At 41.3% G+C, this 20797-nt stretch overlaps 1 protein-coding gene and 1 long non-coding RNA gene across 2 annotated transcripts; one reads left to right on the top strand and one right to left on the bottom strand.

The window, feature by feature from the left end:
- Nucleotides 1-402: 402 nt before the first annotated feature.
- On the top strand, nt 403-12149 carry LOC308379109 (diencephalon/mesencephalon homeobox protein 1-A-like; the record flags this gene model as incomplete). The annotated part of the gene is made up of 5 exons (XM_080856165.1): nt 403-453; nt 9955-10097; nt 10173-10351; nt 11357-11702; nt 11812-12149. Exons 2-5 carry the CDS (start codon nt 9965-9967, stop codon nt 12147-12149), a joined length of 996 nt encoding a protein of 331 aa, XP_080712291.1. The 5' UTR covers nt 403-453; nt 9955-9964.
- A 4569-nt stretch (nt 12150-16718) lies between these two features.
- On the bottom strand, nt 16719-18505 carry LOC308379453. Its single transcript, XR_013968988.1, has 3 exons — nt 18214-18505; nt 17340-17422; nt 16719-16744 (listed from the first exon to the last, which is right to left on the bottom strand). It is a non-coding gene; the product is annotated as an uncharacterized lncRNA (long non-coding RNA).
- Between the last annotated feature and the right edge of the window lie 2292 nt (nt 18506-20797).

The following is a 20797-nucleotide window of genomic DNA, read 5'->3' as shown; positions in this document are numbered from 1 at the left end:
CCATAGCTAGTTAAAGGCTAAGGTGAATATATATGTTTTTAGCTTTCTTTTAAAAATGTTTAGCAAGCTGGCTTCCCTGATACCTATAGGCAGTGTGTTCCATAGCTTAGGGGAGAAATTGAGAAAGGCTGCTTCCCCGATTTCCTTACAGCTGTCCTCCAATAAACCAGCGTTAGATGATTGCAGTGTTTCTTGAAGGCAAGTATTTGACAACGGAGTTTACGGTGTAACTTGGTCATAGCCCATTAAGGGCTTTGTATATAAGGAGAAGGACCTTAAAATCAATTCTAAAATACTCATTGTCTCTTTACAGAGACCAAGGCCTGAACCCCCTAGAGCAAGGACAACCTATGGTGGCAAGGAAGAGACCTTGAGCAGAACCCAGTTCAGAAATGCAACCCATCTGAGACCGGGCCCTGTAGAGGGATAGTAAGCAGGAGGAGGCTTTGAGAGGTGAGATTTACTCAATGCACAGCTCTGTGCCTATACATGCTACAATATGGCTACTCCACAAGCAGACAAACCTGGCCACCAATAGACGACATATATATATATAGTGTGCCACAACTATAACAAGGGAACAGTGGAGACTATACTGCATTCACTGATAGAATGCAACAGATCATGAAATGGCAAACACTCTGCGTTCATGAAGAAAAGAGCAGAATGGTTTTGGCCTACGTTCTATAAGGTCAGTATGCCCAAAGGACTAGGTTAAATTGCATGTAAATCCTATTACATTTTGTTAAAATACAGCTGTCATATTAAATATTACACACTGAAACGGGCACTATTGAATACAGCTCTGCATATAAATGAAGGCACTACCATATTTGTTGTCCCTACCAAAAGGTCTGGAGGCCCAGCTAATTGTTTGAGTTCACACTTTGTATCTCCCAAACTGACCAAACACCTGTGGATCATATCTTACTGTTGAAGTGTGTATATTCTGTAAATACCCTGACAAGTCAAAATGCCAAAGACCAATTCAACTCAAAGCAGCAGTAAGGAGTTTTGGCCTAAAGCTAGCTTCCTTAAGTATTTTTTTTTTTATTATTATTATGACCGCCGCGCGACAGCATCCGTTTAGTCGGAGTTTTTTTTCTGGTTATTTTATTTTATTATTTTATTTTTTTCTGTTTGCCGATTTTTCTGTCAACAATTAACAGGACACTGAAACACCAAGGTGCACGAAATTAGGTGGGCATGTAGCCCCACTAGATGAGCGTGGAACCATTGATTTTCGTTTTGATCCGTTACACCCCCGTCGGACTGGACCCGTTTTAAAGAGGGTGGGGCGATTCAGTTTTCTGTGAATAAGTCGAAAACCGTAGGGCTAAGGAGGATCACATTTTTTTTGTATGTTGGTCTTAAGAGGCCACGTCAACCATTCCACTACCACTTATTTAATGTATAGCGCCACCTAGTTACAAATGAAAAAGCAAAAATGGAGTGTTGTAAAACATTTTAATTGTAAGTTGACAAGGTCAGAACTGCACGAAATCGGAGGTGTGGGATCATTATGACACCTTCTGACTGCACGTTAAGTTTCGTGGAATTCCGTTCACGGGGGGGCATGCAATAAATTGATTTATATGATTATACACCATCTGGCCTGTAGGTGGCGCGACACAGTTTTCTTTTAATATCCCGAGAACCGTAAGGCCTTGGAGGGCCAAATTATTCTTGTATATTTGTGTCAAGGGGCCATGTCAACCCATACCATAACCAGTCATTATATGTATAGCGCCACCTAGTTAAAAATTAAAAAGCAAAAATTAGGTGTTTTAATTGAATATATGTCAAAGTGCTCAAAAAATGTCCAAATTTGCCAGGGACATCAAGCCTGTAACCATCCATCTTCGGTAGAGTTTTTGTCCATGGATGGAGCAAAATGGCTCTGTAGCGCCCCCTAGAACATTGGAAAAAAAAACCTGCGCATTGGGGTTATTTTGGCGTAGCTTGACGGAATTCGGTACACGTCTTCATCATGCATGGACGCACCAAAAAGTCTCTTGACGCCATGGTGGCAGGTCCACAGGAAGTCAGCCATTTTGAGTGGAAGATGCGTTTTGACGGCGTTTGCACACCTCGCATCTGATCGAACTCCTCCGACAGCTTTAATGGTAACGCCTTGAAATGTGGTCCGGCTACTCTTCAGCCATGGGCTACTAAAAGTTATATTGTATTTTCTCATTAATCGGAAGGTGTGGGCGTGGCAGACCCTCAAACTTTGCCAACTTGTTAGTGCTTGCCACAAAACACAAAGTGTCTTATAACTCAATCGCATACATGTCAAAGTGCTCGAAAAATTACCAAATTTGCCAGGGACATCAAGCCTGTAACCGTCTATCTTCGGTAGAGTTTTTATCTATGGATGGAGCAAAATGGCTCTGTAGTGCCCCCTAGAACATTGCAAAAAACCCTGCGCATTGGGGTTATTTTGGCGTAGTTTGACGGAATTTGGTACACGTCTTCATCATGCATGGACGCACCAAAAAGTCTCTTGACGCCATGGTGGCAGGTCCACAGGAAGTCAGCCATTTTGAGTGGAAGATGCGTTTTGACGGCGTTTGCACACCACGCATCTGATCGAACTCCTCCGACAGCTTTAAAGGTAACGCCTTGAAATGTGGTCCGGCTACTCTTCAGCCATGGGCGACTAAAAGTTATATTGGATTTTCTCATTAGTCGGAAGGTGTGGGCGTGGCAGACCCTCAAACTTTGCCAACTTGTTAGTGCTTGCCACAAAACACAAAGTCTCTTATAACTCAATTGCATATCAAAGTGCTCAAAATTTTTCCAAATTTGCCAGGGACATCAAGCCTGTAACCGTCCATTTTCGGTAGAGTTTTTGTCCATGGATGGAGCAAAATGGCTCTGTAGGGCCCCCCTAGAACATTGCAAAAAACCCTGCGCATTGGGGTTATTTTGGCGTAGCTTGACAGAATTCGGTACACGTCTTCATCATGCTTAGACGCACCAAAAAGTCTCTTGACGCCATGGTGGCAGGTCCACAGGAAGTCGGCCGTTTAGTTTGGAAGATGCGTTTTGACGGCGTTTGCACAACTCGCATCTGATCGAACTCCTCCGACAGATTTAATGGTAACGCCTTGAAATGTGGTCAGGTTACTCTTCAGCCATGGGCGACTAACATTTATATAAGATTTTCTCATTAGTCGGAAGGTGTGGGCGTGGCAGACCCTCAAACTTTGCCAACTTGCCAGTGCTTGCCACAAAACACAAAGTCTCTTATAACTCTTGCGTACATTGTTTGATCCAGAGAAAATGTCTTAGGGTCGACGCTGGATCCCGCCCGAACGCGTACATATGCCTGACTGATATCACCTATAGCGCCACCTGTTGGTGGTTGGAAACTTCACTTTGTTTCCACACCTCTTTATGTGACCTGTTTTAACAACTACATTGCAAAAGAAAAATATACCAAAACAATCCACAAAAAAATAGGACACAAAACATTACATAACCAAAGGATCAAAATCTATCACAAATAATTCCTTTAATACATAAAAATGAAACACAAACCAATTTACACACACAAAACACATGAAAAACACAAACACACTTACACCCATGACTCATTCTGTGCCCAAACCAGTTCGGCGGTCATATTTTGTAACGCTATGCGTTACGTCTAGTTATCATTATTATTATGGTAATTTTTATAATTTTTCATTACTTTTGTATGAATTAATTTATGTATTTATATTTATATATTTGTATTATATATTTAGTTATGTTGTTAAGATATTTATTAAGACCACCTTTAAGTGCCTGATGTATGTTTTAATGACATCAGATTTGAGTGAGGCAACAGCACCATGCTGAATGAGGCAATGAGAGCAGGAGGGCTTATTGATGACCTCCCACCCTATTGCCTCAACCATGACAGCGTATTTGCAGGATGCTGCTGTGGCATCGCCACCCTCCATATTCACCCCTGATTGTGGACAGTGTAGTTCCTACAAAACATTTAACAAATACTATTTATTTAAAAAAATGATATGCTTGCATGCGCTAAACATGCGCCAGAATGGCATTATCCAGCTATGTACCCACACTAGCAACAAAAAGCTGTGTAATTACCAACCAAGCCATCTTACTCGACTATTATGTTGTCCCTATGTGACACCCTTGCTATCCTTGTATAACTACATTTCCCATGCACCATGTCAGCCAACATAACTTAACATAATTAATCAAAACTAAACATACAGTTAAGTCCGGAAATATTATTATTTCAAGATGTTGTCCCTCTAATCTACCACAATGGATTTGAAATGATCAAATTGATAATGATACAGACCTTCAGCTTTAATTTGAGCATATTTTCATTAAAATTGGGAGGAAGGGTTTTGGAATTACAGCAATTTTCATACATAGTCCCTTTAATTCAAGGGACCTTAAGTGATTGGACAAAGGAATATAATCATAAATAAAATGAACAACTGCTTTTATTGTTAATGAAAATATCAACGATACAGCTAGGAATTAAATTCATTCAATTTATTCATTTATTATTTAGTCAAAATAATATTGTCTCTTCTTGGGGTGGGTCTGGTTCTCTGTTATGAGGAACTCGATCCCTCCACACGATGGTGGAACTCATCCACTCTCGCGTATAATAATAGCCCGGTCTCTCTCGCGCATTAACTGGGTTTCTGACGCGCAATACATTGTCCTTCTCTCTCGCGCAATGAGAACGCACCTGGTCTTGGCACGTCCTAGCTCGCCCCGCTTTGGCCCGAAAGTAGAAACATAGCACACGATTTACACAGCAACCATATCGATTGTATGAATACATAACGAACTGCATTAAAATGACAATAGATTTCCATTGAAGGCGTGGAAATACAACTCATTGTTTGTGTCTTATATAAATAGGCTTTCATTCTGTCGTCTATGTCTATGGTTTCGCATTGGCAAATGACCGTGTCGATAACTCTGAGACAACATTAACACATCCAATTCACCTTAAGACATTTCATTCCCGCACACTTGTTGACCACCTCAACTAAATCGATGGTTGCAGCTTACTCTCTGTTCAGTTGAGAGTGGCGCCCCTTGCCTATGGTGGCAAGCAAGTAAGTTAATAGGCTCGTTTAAAGCGACTGAATGAACGTTCTACATGTAAGCTACTCACAGGAATTGTGAGGTATATTTTAAGCAAAAGTTAGCCAAGATTCACGTCGTTGTCTCTGCGACAGGCTAAAACCTGGGCTGTGGAGAGGTCCTTCATCTCGAGATTTTTTGCAAATTTCGCGAAAGGAGTAGGCATTTTCCCTCTGCAGGCAGCCAGTGTGTTGAGTGTTTTAGAATGGACTATCGATTACATTTTTTGATAAAATACTGCGCTTAACATGTTCATTGAACACATATTTCAAAGTGATCATATATACACTGCTTTCTCCAGAATGTGTTGTTGCTAGTCGTGGGGCTTGCAGCTCCAGTGAGTCAGGGGCTGTTTAATTTGTTACACATAGACCTGTGGTATGATAGGCCCTATAAGGGCAATCAATTAAGAATTTGATTTTCCCCAGGACTTTTGAATCATTACGAGTTTTGTAGGGAAGAATCTCTCTATTCATCTATTGGGTCTACACATATAAGCTAAACAACATGAGTGCTGCTTTAAGGGCTTAATGACAATCACGTCATTGTAGTGAAAACCAAATGCATTAAAAACAAGGCCACGGTCCCGATTGACAGCTTTAAGAACCACTGGAAGACTAGTGTGAACGTGACCTATAAATTGCTCTTTAAGATCCCTCCCCAAGATTCCCCCGAGACCTGCATAAGTCGGCTATAAAAGGTGCTCGTACTGTCCAGTGCTTCCTTTGGAGAAAGACAGGACAAAACCAAACAAGGGGGAGCAGGAGCAACAACGCTTGGACTTCCATCATTCATTATAGTAATAGATGTGCAGATCGTGAAAACCATATAAATATATATAAATAGCCTAATATTCGAGATATTTTATTCAAGATCAATTTGGATACCTTGAACAGGTGGACCACTACCAGGTAAGAATTTAAAAGCAATTCAACATGGGTGGGGTCGTTTATAAATTGTCAACAATGTTCATTTTACTGATCACAATTTGACAATTACTGTTCTTTTATTTAACCATCATTATTTGACGAAATAGGCTAAATAAAAGAAAAATATATTTTCCAAAAATAAATAATTCCTACTGAACAGTAGCCTATAGCCTACCGGGAGTAGCCTAGGCCTATATGTAATTCTGCCAAAATTCATTCATGCCTTCAACTGTAGGAGTATTAAGTTATTTCTGGTCGGAATATAAGCTAGACTTTTAGATAGCCTATAGGCTATGTGACTTATATAATAAGGCTACCCGCTGATAACCCGCTGGCACAAATTCTGCATTAATAGCCAAATGTCTTAGTTTCTTATAAAACAGGGACTGTTGGAGCAGGTGCTTCATTTGCTAAAACGATGTTTTACGTTTACGTTTTTTGTACATTCATGTGATGCTGTTGGGTTATTTTTATATGAGTAAAATAAACATTACATTAATACAGAACAATATTAAAATGAATTATTTAATGAAAAATACATTCATTCATTGATTCATTAAAATGCCAGATTTCTGTTTTTGCACAAATTCCTCTGTTGCATAATGTTTTTCTCGTAAGAATTTTAGAACGTCCTCTTTTCAGTCAAAGACCACTTAAAATAGTCTAGACTACAGCCAGAAGGAACGCACGACTTTCATTCACAACAAAATTAAAATGAAATCGCATGCTTCAGAGATATAATTTAGCTGCTGGACTAGCCTAAATTAATTTATTTTAAGCCATAGGCTATTGCAGGAGCGATTTCGTTTGTTTGCCACAAAGCTCAAAACTCTTCTCACATTACTTTTAAAACTCTTAAAGACATTTTAAACACAGCAATACAAATGCACGTGTTGTCACTTTTACATAGCTTGTAGCACATGCACACGTAAACACACTAAAGACAGCCCGGGCGCCAGAGGAAAATAGGCTCCAAAAGAATACATCTCTGACACTAAAACGCCGCGTGACACGCCCGTAACAATGTTAAGACAGTTTGGAACGCAGTGTGACGTGGTCACTGGAGGAATGAAACACCGCGGATGAGAACACAGTTCTCTCTCAAACACTATCAAAACAATGGAAGGAAAATATATATATATATTATCACATATTATCTCCCTCTTGAACGAAATACTGTTTTCTGATTGGCTAATGGGGTGTACATTAAGTTCGTATAACCGGACACCTTGGACGTAGTCCCAGTAGAAACGTTAAATCGCCGTTCCATATCAATGCTCATGAATGGTTACCATTGACAACCAACGTAACGGTTTTTTTTTCTTCAAAAAACGCACTACTTTCTCTAACGGGAGCACTAGGCTTCAAATCAAGAATTCATCAGGTTATTATGCATATTAAATTTCCTAAAGATAAAGGAAATTCTAAATAATAATAATAATAAAAACATTTTTGGATGTTGTAAACGGGAGATAAGCGGGATAACGGCCTCCGAGCTGTCCAGTTCTACGAAGTTAATGGACTTCTGCGGACCAACACCACTCCGCTCCGCGTCGTGGTGTTCTTTGCCCCGCAGCGTCCATTAACTTCGTAGAACTGGACAGCTCGTCGGCCGTTATCCCTTACATAACAGAAACTTCTTTGTCATTCGTTTATCTTTTACTTTTCATTTAAAACATGTCACATGATGTGTCGTAAACATAGCCTATCACATGGACAAGAAAGATATAGGCTAACCTAGGGCTCGCCAATTGGTTCCAACAATGACTAACCATGATGAGATTACACTGTTATAGCCTATGTAATTATAAGAAAATATGTCTTAACTCGTCAGGGTGGCTCTTAAGTGAAGATGAAAGTAAATATGACAGAGGCGCAGAATATAAAGATGCAGTGGTTTGAGGCTCAGAGCTGAGGGTATAATTACACTTTACAATTTCCCAATACACCACTGGTCTTATACAATAGGCTACTCACTAACGAATGTAACGGTATGTTGCGTCATGAATTATAAACCACCTGGCTTTCTTTCCGTCATTTTAGCTCAAGCTGAGCTAATCATGTCAGAGCCTTGAAGTTTGGTCTTCTAGGGAGGAGTGAAAGTGCACCGCTCTAAAGGAAAGGGGTGCATTGGATTTATAACACAAGACAAAATGAGAGCATCATTGCAAAATGGAATGCAGCGCATTAATAGTTTTATCTCGATTAGCCTATCGTTTTTATAATCATTACAATCCAAAATCGTAACTGAAAATTAAATTAATGTTATGTTCTTTTCTTTGTCTTCATTTGTTCCTTTTGCTTTTATATATGTAAAGCACATTGTATTGCCTATATGTATGAAATGTCCTCCCCTCTGGTAGGCGCTACAGATCTCTGCTCGCCAAAACCTCCAGACACAAAAACGGTTTCTTCCCCCTCGCCGTATACCTACTGAACAGCTAACCCACTGTGGCACTGTGCAATAACCCTGGATCATGATAATAACCACTGTACAATTACTCCCGCAATCATATTTATTTATTTCACCCTTACTGTAACTGTCATACTCATACGTCTTATATTTTCCCCTGCACTTCTTGGTCTATTGTTGTTTTACAATTCACAGCTCCTGTATATAGGCGTTCCTCCTTGTATACACTTTTGTAGACTTCTTAGACCGTTGCACTGTTTGTATTGTTTTGTGTTGTGATGCATAGCTTGTGTAAGCACACTGAGAGACACTTTACCAAGTCAAATTCCTTGTTTGTGCAAACGTACTTGGCCAACAGAGCCTGATTATGATATAAATACAATTGCCTTGCCTTACATTTTCAACACATAGTTTAAATAAGCCTCTGGCTGCGAAAGTTAAAATAAAGGTACCTTGTCTCTTAGTGTTTTACGCAATCTCGAAAGGTGTACTTACTTACTAAAGTTGTTTGTTTTTCTACAAGTGTCTACCTCCCCCCAAATAAATGTGCTTCATTATTGATTGCACCATTGCATCTCATTTTCCAATACCAGACTCCATTTTAAGTGCTAGGAACAATGGAAAGGCTACTGTAGTGTTGCTGTTGCATAGGCAACACAATCTGCAAAGAGTAGACCAGTACCTCTGCTTTAGCTTACTCTCTGCTTAGAATTGATAGTGTCAGCAAACTGCAACCCTCTGTCTCATCACAACATTTGAAAGTCACCTTGCTTTCTGTTGAAATAGTAAGTACTTGACATAAAAATGCCTTTAAAAAATGTGTGGCCATACTTTCATTGACAGACAGCTCTCATTTTGGGTATTTTTTTTATTGAATGTACAGCTGGCTATTTAATATTTTTTAAACAAGCATTTAGATTTACATTACATTGAGTCATTTAGCAGATGCTTTTATCCAAAGCGACGTACAAAGGAGAAAACAATCAAGCTACTAGCATTAGAGACCTAGTGTCTACTTTACATAAGAAATAAAAGGCACAGGAATGTAACTACTGTAATTGCGAGCTAAGTACTAGTTAAAAGTTAAACTTTTAAAATTGTTTTGGGCATAACCCCACATTTTAATATAATATATATCCCTAACAGGTGTACTAAATATCATTATATAAAGTTACTTATTACTTGAGTAGTCATTTTATAAGACAAATTTGTACTATTGTACTAAGTCATCAAGTCATTTAAGTCATTGTTTTGATAGGTAGTTTATCCCTATCTGAGTCGTTAGTATTGGGTAGTATAAAGTAAAAAAAAAAAAAAAAAACTTTTTACTGGAGAATAGCTTTTGTTTACTCTACCCCCCTCTGGTAAAGCCACAAAACGGCTAACACCAACGCTATTGTTTTAGCACTATATACATAAAATTGAATTGAATTGAATTGGTCAAAGCTTTTTCAAAAGTTATATCTGTTTCATCCACAGTTGTTTGGTTATGCAGCCCTGTAGAGTGAATGGATACAACCTTCATGCAGTGAATTCTTTGAGCACTATGTACCAGCAGGCACATTATGCCCTTAACCGTCGGACATCTGTTCAGGCATTAACCATTGCCGAGAGACTTGCTGGTAAGTGTGAAATAAACCAACTCACACAGTCACAGAGTATTAAATGAAACTGATGTACGTTACTGTTATTTTTAGACATTATTTTCGAGGCTCGCTATGGCTCCAAGCACCGGAAACAACGAAGGAGCCGCACAGCATTCACAGCTCAGCAACTGGAGGCATTGGAGAGGATCTTCCAGAAGACCCATTATCCTGATGTGGTTATGCGTGAGAGACTGGCCATGTGCTCAAATCTCCCAGAAGCACGTGTGCAGGTAAGTAACCTGAAATGAAATTATACAAGATGTATTTTAACATCAAGTGATAAATACTTTGTTCATGACATTTTATACGGATCACTTGTTCTTCTTTGATGTTCAATGCACAAGCTAGGCATGTATTGCATTTGCATTTAAAATCGATGCAGAACATAGAACATACTTTACGTGGTAAGTGAGAATCAAAATGTGTTCCATTTCTTTTGATTCTAAGAATACCTGAATGTTTTACGTCTGAATGAATCGGTTATCCTCCCATTCCAATTATCTCAGTCGCACCTGTGTTGTCATGGCAGTGGATTGCACATACACACATGCTCCAACTGCTGTGAAAGGAGAACACATTAACAGAACAAAATGCACTGAAATGCCTGGGAAACATAGCCTGGGTGGCATCCGTTTTGTACACACTCCACTGATTGCTGCCTTCTCGCTGAACAAACGTTATTATTTAGATTTAAATGAACATTATTTATCTTTATAACGTTATTAAAAATATTTATCTTGCCTTTTGATTAAAAGGTGTAATCAGTAAATTGAAAAACCTGGTACTATATATCACTCACCAACCGTGTGTGGCTAGGTCTCAATCAGGCTTGCACATCTGGTCAATGCAATTTTACTCCATTCTTCTTTGCAATACTGCTCAAGCTCGGTCAGGTTGTGCAGGCATCAGGCATGAACAGCCCTTTTCAGCCCAGTGTCAAAAGGCGAATTTTTTTCAGCCTTTTTACCCATCTTTACCAGGGGTGCTAATAATCGTCGAGGGGACTGTAGTTGGGGTTGTCACTTAAGAGAGGGTTTCAGAAGGAGAGCCTGGGAGCGTAGCCTTACTTCCACCAACAACATTTAAACCAGTGGTCCCTTGACTTGTACACCTATTATGAACTGATATCTGGCACTGAAAGGCTAACAAATAAATAGATTATTGCACCAGGCCACTTCCGTGTCACAAAAGAGTAACAAATAATTCCTTATCTCTGTCTACATCCATTTATTTAGGTGTGGTTCAAAAATCGGCGTGCCAAATTTCGCAAAAAACAGAACATACTTCAGAAGGAGCAGTTGCAGAGGCAAAAAGAAGCAACTAGGAAGAAGACTTCAACATCGCCAGATGTGGACAATCTGCCCTCTGTCATCACCTTTGAAAATTATTTGTCCTTTTCCTCTACACTAATTGAAGAGCAGCCTCCTCATAAGACATTTACAGGCCTGAGTGAAGAGCAGAACTTAGGCTCAGCAAAGCAGTCTCGTGAGTCAGCGTTGGAGGACACAACCTCTTACAAACCAGACAAAATTACTGAGGATATCCAGTCCCCTCCCTGTAAACACTTCAGTACTAAAACAGGTAACACATTTTATGTCAGTGTTGATGGAAAATAATTGTTAACTTTGATGGCTCATGAAATGAAAAAAAAAAAATGTTTTTCAACAAAATTGTTCACTTTTACCTTTAGAGTCCCTACTTGACTCCACTTCAACCTGTTTAGGTGTGAGCACTGGACTCTCTCAAATCCACTCTTACACCGCTTCACCAGTCAGCCTCTACCTGCAGGAGCAGTTTCCCCAGCACATAACCACCACCAACAACAACCGGATTCATTTCCCTTCTTTTCAAATGTCTGCTCCTCCTCCCATCCCATACATAGGAATGAATATCAGTATTCCAGCAACTCTTTGTTCCATGCCCTGTTCTTCTTGCATCCAATCTCTACCTCATCATACACAACTCTGGAACGCTCCACACTTCCAGGCTTCAGATGGGCTTCATAATCCTCAGAACTCCAGCATCTAAAATTGTGTTTTCGAGCCAAGCACCACATAGCAGCTCTTGGTTTGGACATGATATCCATTCTCAGCCCTGTGCCCTGATCCTTGCAAAGACACCTCTACGCTAGCTAATTTTATTCCATCTTCAGTGCCCCATTAGTACAACTTTATGGATAAGATGTCATACACAGAATAATAACATTGTTATTCCCCAATTAGTGATGGCAGATTGTTGAATGTTGTGTTCACATTGTCTGGTCCTCACATTGCCCTGTACATAAGCATGTACTTTATTGTATTGACATGTGTCAGGCTATATGTGCATAGCGAGTGTATGTGCATGTACCCGCAAGACTGTATATGACTTATCAAGTAAACTGATATCATTACTTTTTCAATGGTTCTGAAGTCATTCAAAGGACACAGTGTATAAAGTTTCGTTCATAGGACACAGTGTATACAGTTCCATTCATAAGACACAGTGTATAAAGTTGTATTTATAAGACACAGTGTATACAGTTTAATTCATAAGACACTGTGTATAAAGATTAAGTCATAATTTACAGTGTATACGGTTTCATTCTTCACCTATTTGGAGACTGGTACGGTGGCATCAGCAATGGAGAGTGAAAAGATTATTCATTTTTGACACCTAACTGTTACCATCCGAGTAGCAGACCTCACAGGCTGAGGTCGGGGAAGACCACACACTCTCACCCAGGGCTGTAGTCTACATGATACGCAGGTATACGCCGTATTACCACCTAAAACGTTCGTGGGTTTGCGTATATCCACTAAAACCTATGTCTCCACTAAAACCTAGGCCAGTGGGGAGCTGAGGCACCGACCCATCACAGACAGTATACCCACCACAGAAAACTAGACTACAGCACTGCTCTCACCCTACTTCATACATCGTCATGTGATCCAGCAGACCTTACAACAGGACCAGGGGATCTGATCTACTTAGCACACATTTCAGTGCTCAGGCTCCTCCTCTGCGTGGCAAAAGACTCTGCATCTATAGGGGGAGCTGGTTGTCCAGAGGCAGAAGTGCTGAAGGCTAAGGTTCATGTCCCCATGACAACCTTAAACGGGAGCCTGAAGTTATATCATGGAAGTCTAGAATGAGACCATAGAGTTATGCCATGGAAGTCTAGAATGAGACCGTGTGATGGGAGTCTAGAAAGGTAAGGTTAACAATCCATGCAAGGACAATGAACACAGTGTTTAACACTTTTTCTTATAGTTAAACATTTGTGGCAAAACAGCAATGATGATCTGGGGAAAAGGACACTTGGTTTACGCTGATTTCAGGCATGAAAACGGGTCAGGGGTGAAAAAGGTGAGGAGGATATTACCCCTCTAGGGGGGTCCGGGGGCGTGCTCCCCCGTAAGTAAAATTTTAATATTCCATATTTTAAAGCGTCAATCTGATGCAGTTTGCGATGCTTTTTTTCCAACCTGGGGAGAGCTGGAGAAACTTAGCTTCAGCCATGAGTCAAAAATTATTTTGGCCTCCTTACTTAGTATTATGCAAGCCATTTCATGCCAGCCTGTCACTGGGTCTATCATTTACAGTATATGAGGCACAATGTGGTAAGGGCACCACAAAAGGCTTAATGCATAGCCCCCACGAGAGATGCCGTAACTTAACTTGTCTACTCTTCCATCTATGATTGACAGCCAATACAATGTTATGTAATTCAGATTTCAATACATTTTATTGGCAAGGCCCTTCGCATTAATATTTCCATGCACTCGCATCCTCCAGTTATTCAACATAATAAATCAGCGGCGAAAAAAAATATACAATCATATATTCTTTAGAAGTACTAAATGATGCAAAATGTAAGGATCTCTTTTCATTTATGGAATTCTTGTCAAGAAAATATGATTCTATTGTTTTTTTCGCCGCTGATTTATTATGTTGAATAACTGGATATATATATTTAAATATATGTTAAGCTCCTATTAAAGTATCCATCTATCTACTTCCAGTGGCACTTGCTCTTGACTGCTTTGCCTCATAGCTGGGCGACTTGGCCTTTTTGAGCAGAGCTCACCTTTCTTGTCACCAAAGTGCTTATCATGTCAGTGCTCAGGGTTGCTCTGTATTGGGTCTTGTTTATGGTAACGAGACTGAAAATCGTCATCTGACGTCATGATTTGTTTTATACCTGCAAGGCTTGTAGGTTGACTGGCTGCAATAGTAGGAATTATTTGCTACGTTAACAGTCTGTAGTCAAACACCTTTGCAATGGTCACTTTGCCCCAACAGAGCGATTCAAAGTTAGAACAGGGAGTCTCCGTGGCGTTTGAGTTAATGTAGCTAAATGAGCTTACTCCAGTTATTCACACCGTAGCCGTCTCGTAACCAGGCTAATCACATCATATGCTTGCTAACTTTTTTATACAAATGTATCTGAAGGTTATACCCCTTGAAATGAATCATCTCGTTAAGTTACCGAACACGTGTTTTAACGTTGTATATGCTTACATTACGGTCACACACAAAAAATGCGTCCAGCAGGGATTCCAAAATTGTCCGGGATTTTGCCAATTAGTTACGTCTTTACACGTTTGGAAACTGTATCTAAGACTTACGTTCCACCTTCTTGCGCGAGCTCTGACTGTAGACAGAATTTTCATTGGTCAAACTTTCCCAGTGTTGACAGATATTATCCTCCTAATACGATCATTTTGAGCCTTATTTACAATCTGGCAGCACTGACGCCTACCGCCACTGAATATGCCCCCCCCCCCCCCCCCACACACACAAAAACAAAACTCATCGAATCTACACTTCACGTATGTCACCTATTTTGTTTTCAAAACGGCGAATTTCGCTGAAAGGTGAGTGATTCTCATGCCTGATACTGAATATTTGTAACATTAATCAGTCCAATTCACTCTGCCTGGACTGGTTCGGAGAAATGGTATCTCCCTCTGTTGTCCATGTGAGGACTTAGATGTTTAACGATCTGATCAAAACTAATCCAGGACTTGTCCTCTATTGCAGGGAGCGCGAAGACCAAACCAGACACCTCATTTTTTTCGTAGGAACTGAATTTCGGCCCCTGTGTCATCTCTTTGTGTGACTAATCCCACAAACTGCCTATTTGATCTGTTTGTTCTGAAATTGATGAGTAGACAATCCCCTGTTTTGATGATTTGGGTGGTGGGTGGTGGGTGTCTGGCCTCTTCAATGGCAGAAGTGGACCCTTTAGGCCGTATGGTGAACCCTGTTATCGTTTCATCCTGCTCCACAGACGGCGAACTACACAATCTTTAGCTCATAAAAAAGAACGAGTCGTGCTGAGCTACCAAAAAAAAGTTCGCCGCTTACTTTCGTGTCGATTGTCGATACGTCTATGTTTTATGCAGAACTAGAGCCTTCGCAGCGTAATAAGATTTTGGTCGCGGGTGGTGGCACGGTTCGACACGTGATCGTTCTACACCAATGAGGTAGCTGCTTTTTGTAAACAGACTGGCAAGATGGCGACCACCATGGTTTGAATTTACGTAACAGATAAAGAGGAACACATCCGAACATCCTCAAAATCGGGCCAAAGGGATTCTAAACAGTGTTGTATACCTAGCCACGTCCAAGAAGAACAATGAGGCAAATATACGATGATATTATGTTTATGTTAAGTCATTTAAATCAAGTTTGAAATACATGAGAATACGCCTGACTGAGGATCTAACATGGACTGTGAACACCCAGCAAACAGTGGGGTGTACTACGAATCTCGTTACAGATAGCCGGGCTATCTAGACATAGTGAGGCTTGCTAAAACCTTAACTGGGGCTATAAGTTAAGTGGTACTACGACCGCAGCTATGTGATATATTTGTCAAACTGGGTTTGGATAGGTGGAGCTTCCCCTGTAACATATGACAGAATCTTACACGTGAGATCGCTTGTTCAGTAGGCGGTGTTTTCACACGATTTGAGTTTTACTTTTACAAAATCTCCTCCCGACCAGGTTTACTTGCTAGCATAAGATAGCCTACCATGGTGATGTAGCGACGCAAAAGAGAACAACGTTCGTGGTACTGCATACCTATCTCTCTAATCGAGTTTCGTAGTACACCCCACAGCTGTGGATAGTGTCCTGACGGCATCATCACTGGCTATTGACTTTTCAAAACACTGAGGTCAGGCAAAAAGTTTAACACCAAACAAAATGTCACTACATGCTTTACGTTAGTATTTCTATGTATGTGACAAATAAACCTCCTTCTTGTATCAATAAAAGGCAGCATTGTACTTAAACCAATGACCATTTGTTAATTCAGTCATTCATTCATTCTTCCACAAATGAATACAACACTGATCGACCATATAAACAATCTTTATGAAAAATATGAAAACAGTACAAAACAGAATTAAAGAATAACAGATTAAGGACACTCAGTCCTCACTGTCAGTGTCAGGACAGCTATCAAGTTCCTCACTTTCTTTCGAATTGGCACAATAACTATAATGACATAAATCTGTGCAACACAGTCCTGCAGAAAAGCAAAGACCAGTTCAGAAGTGTTGCGTTTGGCGGGGACATGGAACACTAGCTGTGGAAAATCACGGCTGAGTCTCTTCTTCAATACATCCTGTCTGCAACACAACAAATCAACAACAAAAAAAAGAGTCATATGAGTACCAGCAAAGGGGGGCTTCATGTTGTGGCTGATATACAATAGCCACCTTCGCAAATTAACTCAGAGTGAATAAAATAATATTGGTGGAGTTTACTTGCTATGCAACAGATATATAATACCAAGTATTCCCAAGAGAAGCACATACTGTAACAAACATCACACTATCAAGAACACTGCCATCCTCCTTATTGCAAAATAATACATGTACAGTATGTGCACACAAGGTCAATTAATGCCTTCCTCAGTTGGCTCATCCTCAGCACCTCTTGGCTGATCAGCAGCCTTTGACGGATTACCCTTTCGCAGAATAATTTATAGCTCAGATCAAATGTTGACCTGATCCTTACAAAAAATATAGAAGAAGATATGTGTTGTGAGAGCTTTCGTTGTGAGATCCGTGTTGTGAGAACAAACTGTCTCAATCATAGGACACACATTGTACTGTATGTGTTTTCATAAAATTAAGATATGACTTGCTGTTCTTTCTCTCCTCTGGCAGGCTCACTCAAAAACCTTGTATATTCTCTGTAGCAACTTTTGTGGTACTGCACCTCCAGAGCCACACAGTCTCTGTCCTTGATGTGAATGAGGATGCTCTGGTCATCCTTTACTTCAGCTGCTTCCTGCAACTTGCCTTGTACAAAAGAAAAGAAAAAATAATTTATAGGGGTATTATAGGCATGGGAATGTTATGTATTGGATTGTAATTTCACTCTCTCACACACACACACACACACAGGACATTACGGCAATTCACACATACATTCATATTAGAATTAGACAAATACAGGGATTGTACAGCAGTGTAGGCTAGATAGTAAAAAGGGTGCTAGGTGGTGCACCCAAAAAAAGAGTCCTTAAGCACACATATGTGCAGCACAGGCAGGATACACCTCTAGAGATGGAGTAAGGTTACTGGGACCGCCCAGCAACACACAGGGACAGAAGCGGATAATCCCAAGTGTACAAGTGGGAGGGGGGGGGGGGGGGGGGGGGGGGGGATGGGCTTACTCAGAAGCGGTGTGCTAACCAGACAGGCCATCAGGCTGAGGAGTCACATTTCTGAACAGGTATTCAGTGTCATATTAACATCAGGCATGCTTTGACATCCATATAAACATACACACTACCCTTTTAAAGTCAGATTGTGATTCAGTCAATATCAAAAACCTAAAACACTGGAGGGGAGGGGTGTAATGTAATTTCACACCCAGACACATGCACAACACATTATGGCAATTCACACATGCATTCATATTAGAATTGGACAAATACAATGATTGTGCAGCAGTGTAGGCTAGATAGTCATTCAACTTCTCCAAACATCTGTGTGTGTGTGTGTGTGTGTGTTTTGGGGGATGGGATGCATTCACATAGACTACCTACTGTTAGTGTGTGTTGGGGGTGAGGGTGAAACAGTCTTACCTGCTGTTAAAGTCTGTGTTTTTGACAAAGCTTCTTTTGGACGTCTGCCACTCGCGACGATGAATTTGCTGTCTTTCTGGCAAATTATACAGATGGCAGGTAGGACGGGGCCAGACCTTGATCTGGATCGAAGTTTCCTAGGTTTCGATAGGTATTCCACCTTACGTTGGTGAAATTATGTGTTTCCTCATGCTTAACAGAAGATATATGCATGTAACACATCTTGCGTTTCGAAGATATCTTTTGTTTTACATTTTCTGTCGAGATTTTTTCTTCTTCGGCTAATACGATGGCTGCCATTCCGCTTCTGTTTACTCGAGCTCAGCTGACATACTAGCTATGTGATTCGTTCCTTCTGATGACGTCTGAACCGTGGCACCTCTCGAGGCGAAAAGTATTATTACGCCTGCCGAATATGTACATACGCCTCGGAGACACTAGTTCTTCATTAAACGTTGTGAATTTGAATAGCCTTGCATTGCGCAAAACGGCGAACTTTTTTTTAAATCCTTAACATAACTCATTCTTTTTTATGAACTGAAGTTCGCTTAGTTCGGAGCCTGTGGAGCGAAGTTAGGTTTCTAAAGCACTTTTCGAGGGTCACCTTACGGCCTACTTGTGTAGAGGAGACAGCTGAGGTTCTGGTGGTTGAAGAGAGAACATGCAGGTATGATGTCTCAGCAGTTGAGTACATCCTGTGTTTTATCACTCCCCATGACACAACCTCAACATGATGGACTGCCTGTGTGCCATGAAGGGTGGGCACATCTTTCCACTTGGCCTCCGGCTCCTGTGTGTCTGTGAAGGTCTTAATCTCCTCAGGAGCCACCTCTTCAATTGTGACCTTTGGGCACCTCTGTGCAGCGACTCGGGCAAAATCGGCAGCAGTGTGGACAGTCTCCTGTCGGCTGAGCACAGCCGTTTTGACAGCCCGCTTCACTGTGCCCCCCACACCGTCGACTGCTCCCTTGCCATGGCTCGTGGCAAAAAAGTGCCACTCAACATGGAGGTTGGTAACATGTCCTGGAAACTTGATGACAAAAAGGCCCACAGATATTTATTTTTAAACTGGGAGGCAGCGCCGTCACTAAAAATGTGGATCTGCCTCAGGTGGGGATGTTTCTGGCAGATATTTTGAACAGCCCTTACCAGGAATGTTGCCACAGCCTTCTTATCATGGTCCAGGCTGTCACTTACCACCACATATGACAAAGGATCCGCATCAGAACAGGCAACAGAGGTGAAGCACCTGCTTTTGGTTCCAGTGGGCTGACTGGATCTCATCTTGATACGCTGCAGTGTAATTTTCTGCAAAGTCCACCTGTAGGACCACAGAGTCTCCATCTGCTTGGGCTGTTCTCTTTTTCGCCTCAAACACCGCACTCTGTTTTCGCTTTATGAAGCAGTGCTTCAGAAATTGTGGGGCACTGCTCGTGAGAAGACGGAGTACATCTCCTAGTATTCCAGTCTTCTGGACCTTCGCCTGCACTCCCCCGACCGTCTCCCAGGCACACCAGGTGGTCTTCAGTTGTTTCTCCTCACCTGGTATGTGGTCCACCATACTGCTCTGGAACAGTTGGGCATTCCTGCACTCCTCACAGGTATTCAGCATACCCTGTGGGTCATCAGTGCTGCACACCACGGAGCTGACAAATTCAGTTGAGCTCTTGAACACTTTGCGAGGAACATGGCGCCGCACACATTCCAGGAGCAGAGAGGTGTTCTCGTGGTACCTACACAGACACACATTCCTTGGAGTCTCTGAACAGAGACAGACTTGAGGTGGCCGTGTCGTGCCGTGGGGTTACTTCCCAAACTAGCACAAACCAGATCCACCAATACACAGGCAACACACAGATGGACTAGAGGTTTACAAAGGTTTATTTCAACAGTTCACAAAATAAATACAGGACTGTAAACAGTAGGCAGATGTAATGGGGCGCCACGGCAGTTATTTCCCCCACTAACAGGCAAAGGCTAAAGCACCCAATTCTGCCCCTACGTATAAATATCAGTGCATATAAATATCATGCAACCCACAGCAGTTCAGGTGACACAACACAGCATCAAATGGCACATCACACGGTGGAGGTAAAGTACATAAAATCCACTTCAATTCATCAATGCAACAATGTGATTAGAACTCATTCCACACCAGAGGGGGGCAGGAAGGCAAACAACCTAAGGTCAGGGGGTGGCAATAAACTGTTCTTGATGTCCCCCAGCCCAACCCATATGAACAGTCCTGCACAATATAAAATAAGTCCGTACTGGTCGGTGACCTCTACCGACCAGTAATTAAAACAATACAAATATAGAGCACACAAAGACACCAACCCACTGGCCAATCGCCGATTAGTGTGCAGTCCCTGTGATCTGGACCGGTGACGTCACGTTCTTGCGGAGATGGAGTCGCGCATCTGGATCACCGTGAACGCACCCGGGTCGTCGCAGCAGCTCGTGGCTTGAGGATCCGCCTCCAAACTGCAATTCATAGAGGAAGTAGACAACAACTCAGCGCAGCGCCAGGCTATAGCAAGCTGGTCAAATTAACAGTAACACGAAGGGAGTAAGCAGGTTGGAA

This window comes from Sprattus sprattus (assembly GCF_963457725.1).
Source record: "Sprattus sprattus genome assembly, chromosome: 18".
NCBI classification, from domain to species: Eukaryota; Metazoa; Chordata; class Actinopteri; order Clupeiformes; family Clupeidae; genus Sprattus; species Sprattus sprattus.
The sequence above is the reverse complement of the archived record's forward strand: the minus strand, read 5'-3'. Positions and strand labels throughout refer to the sequence as shown.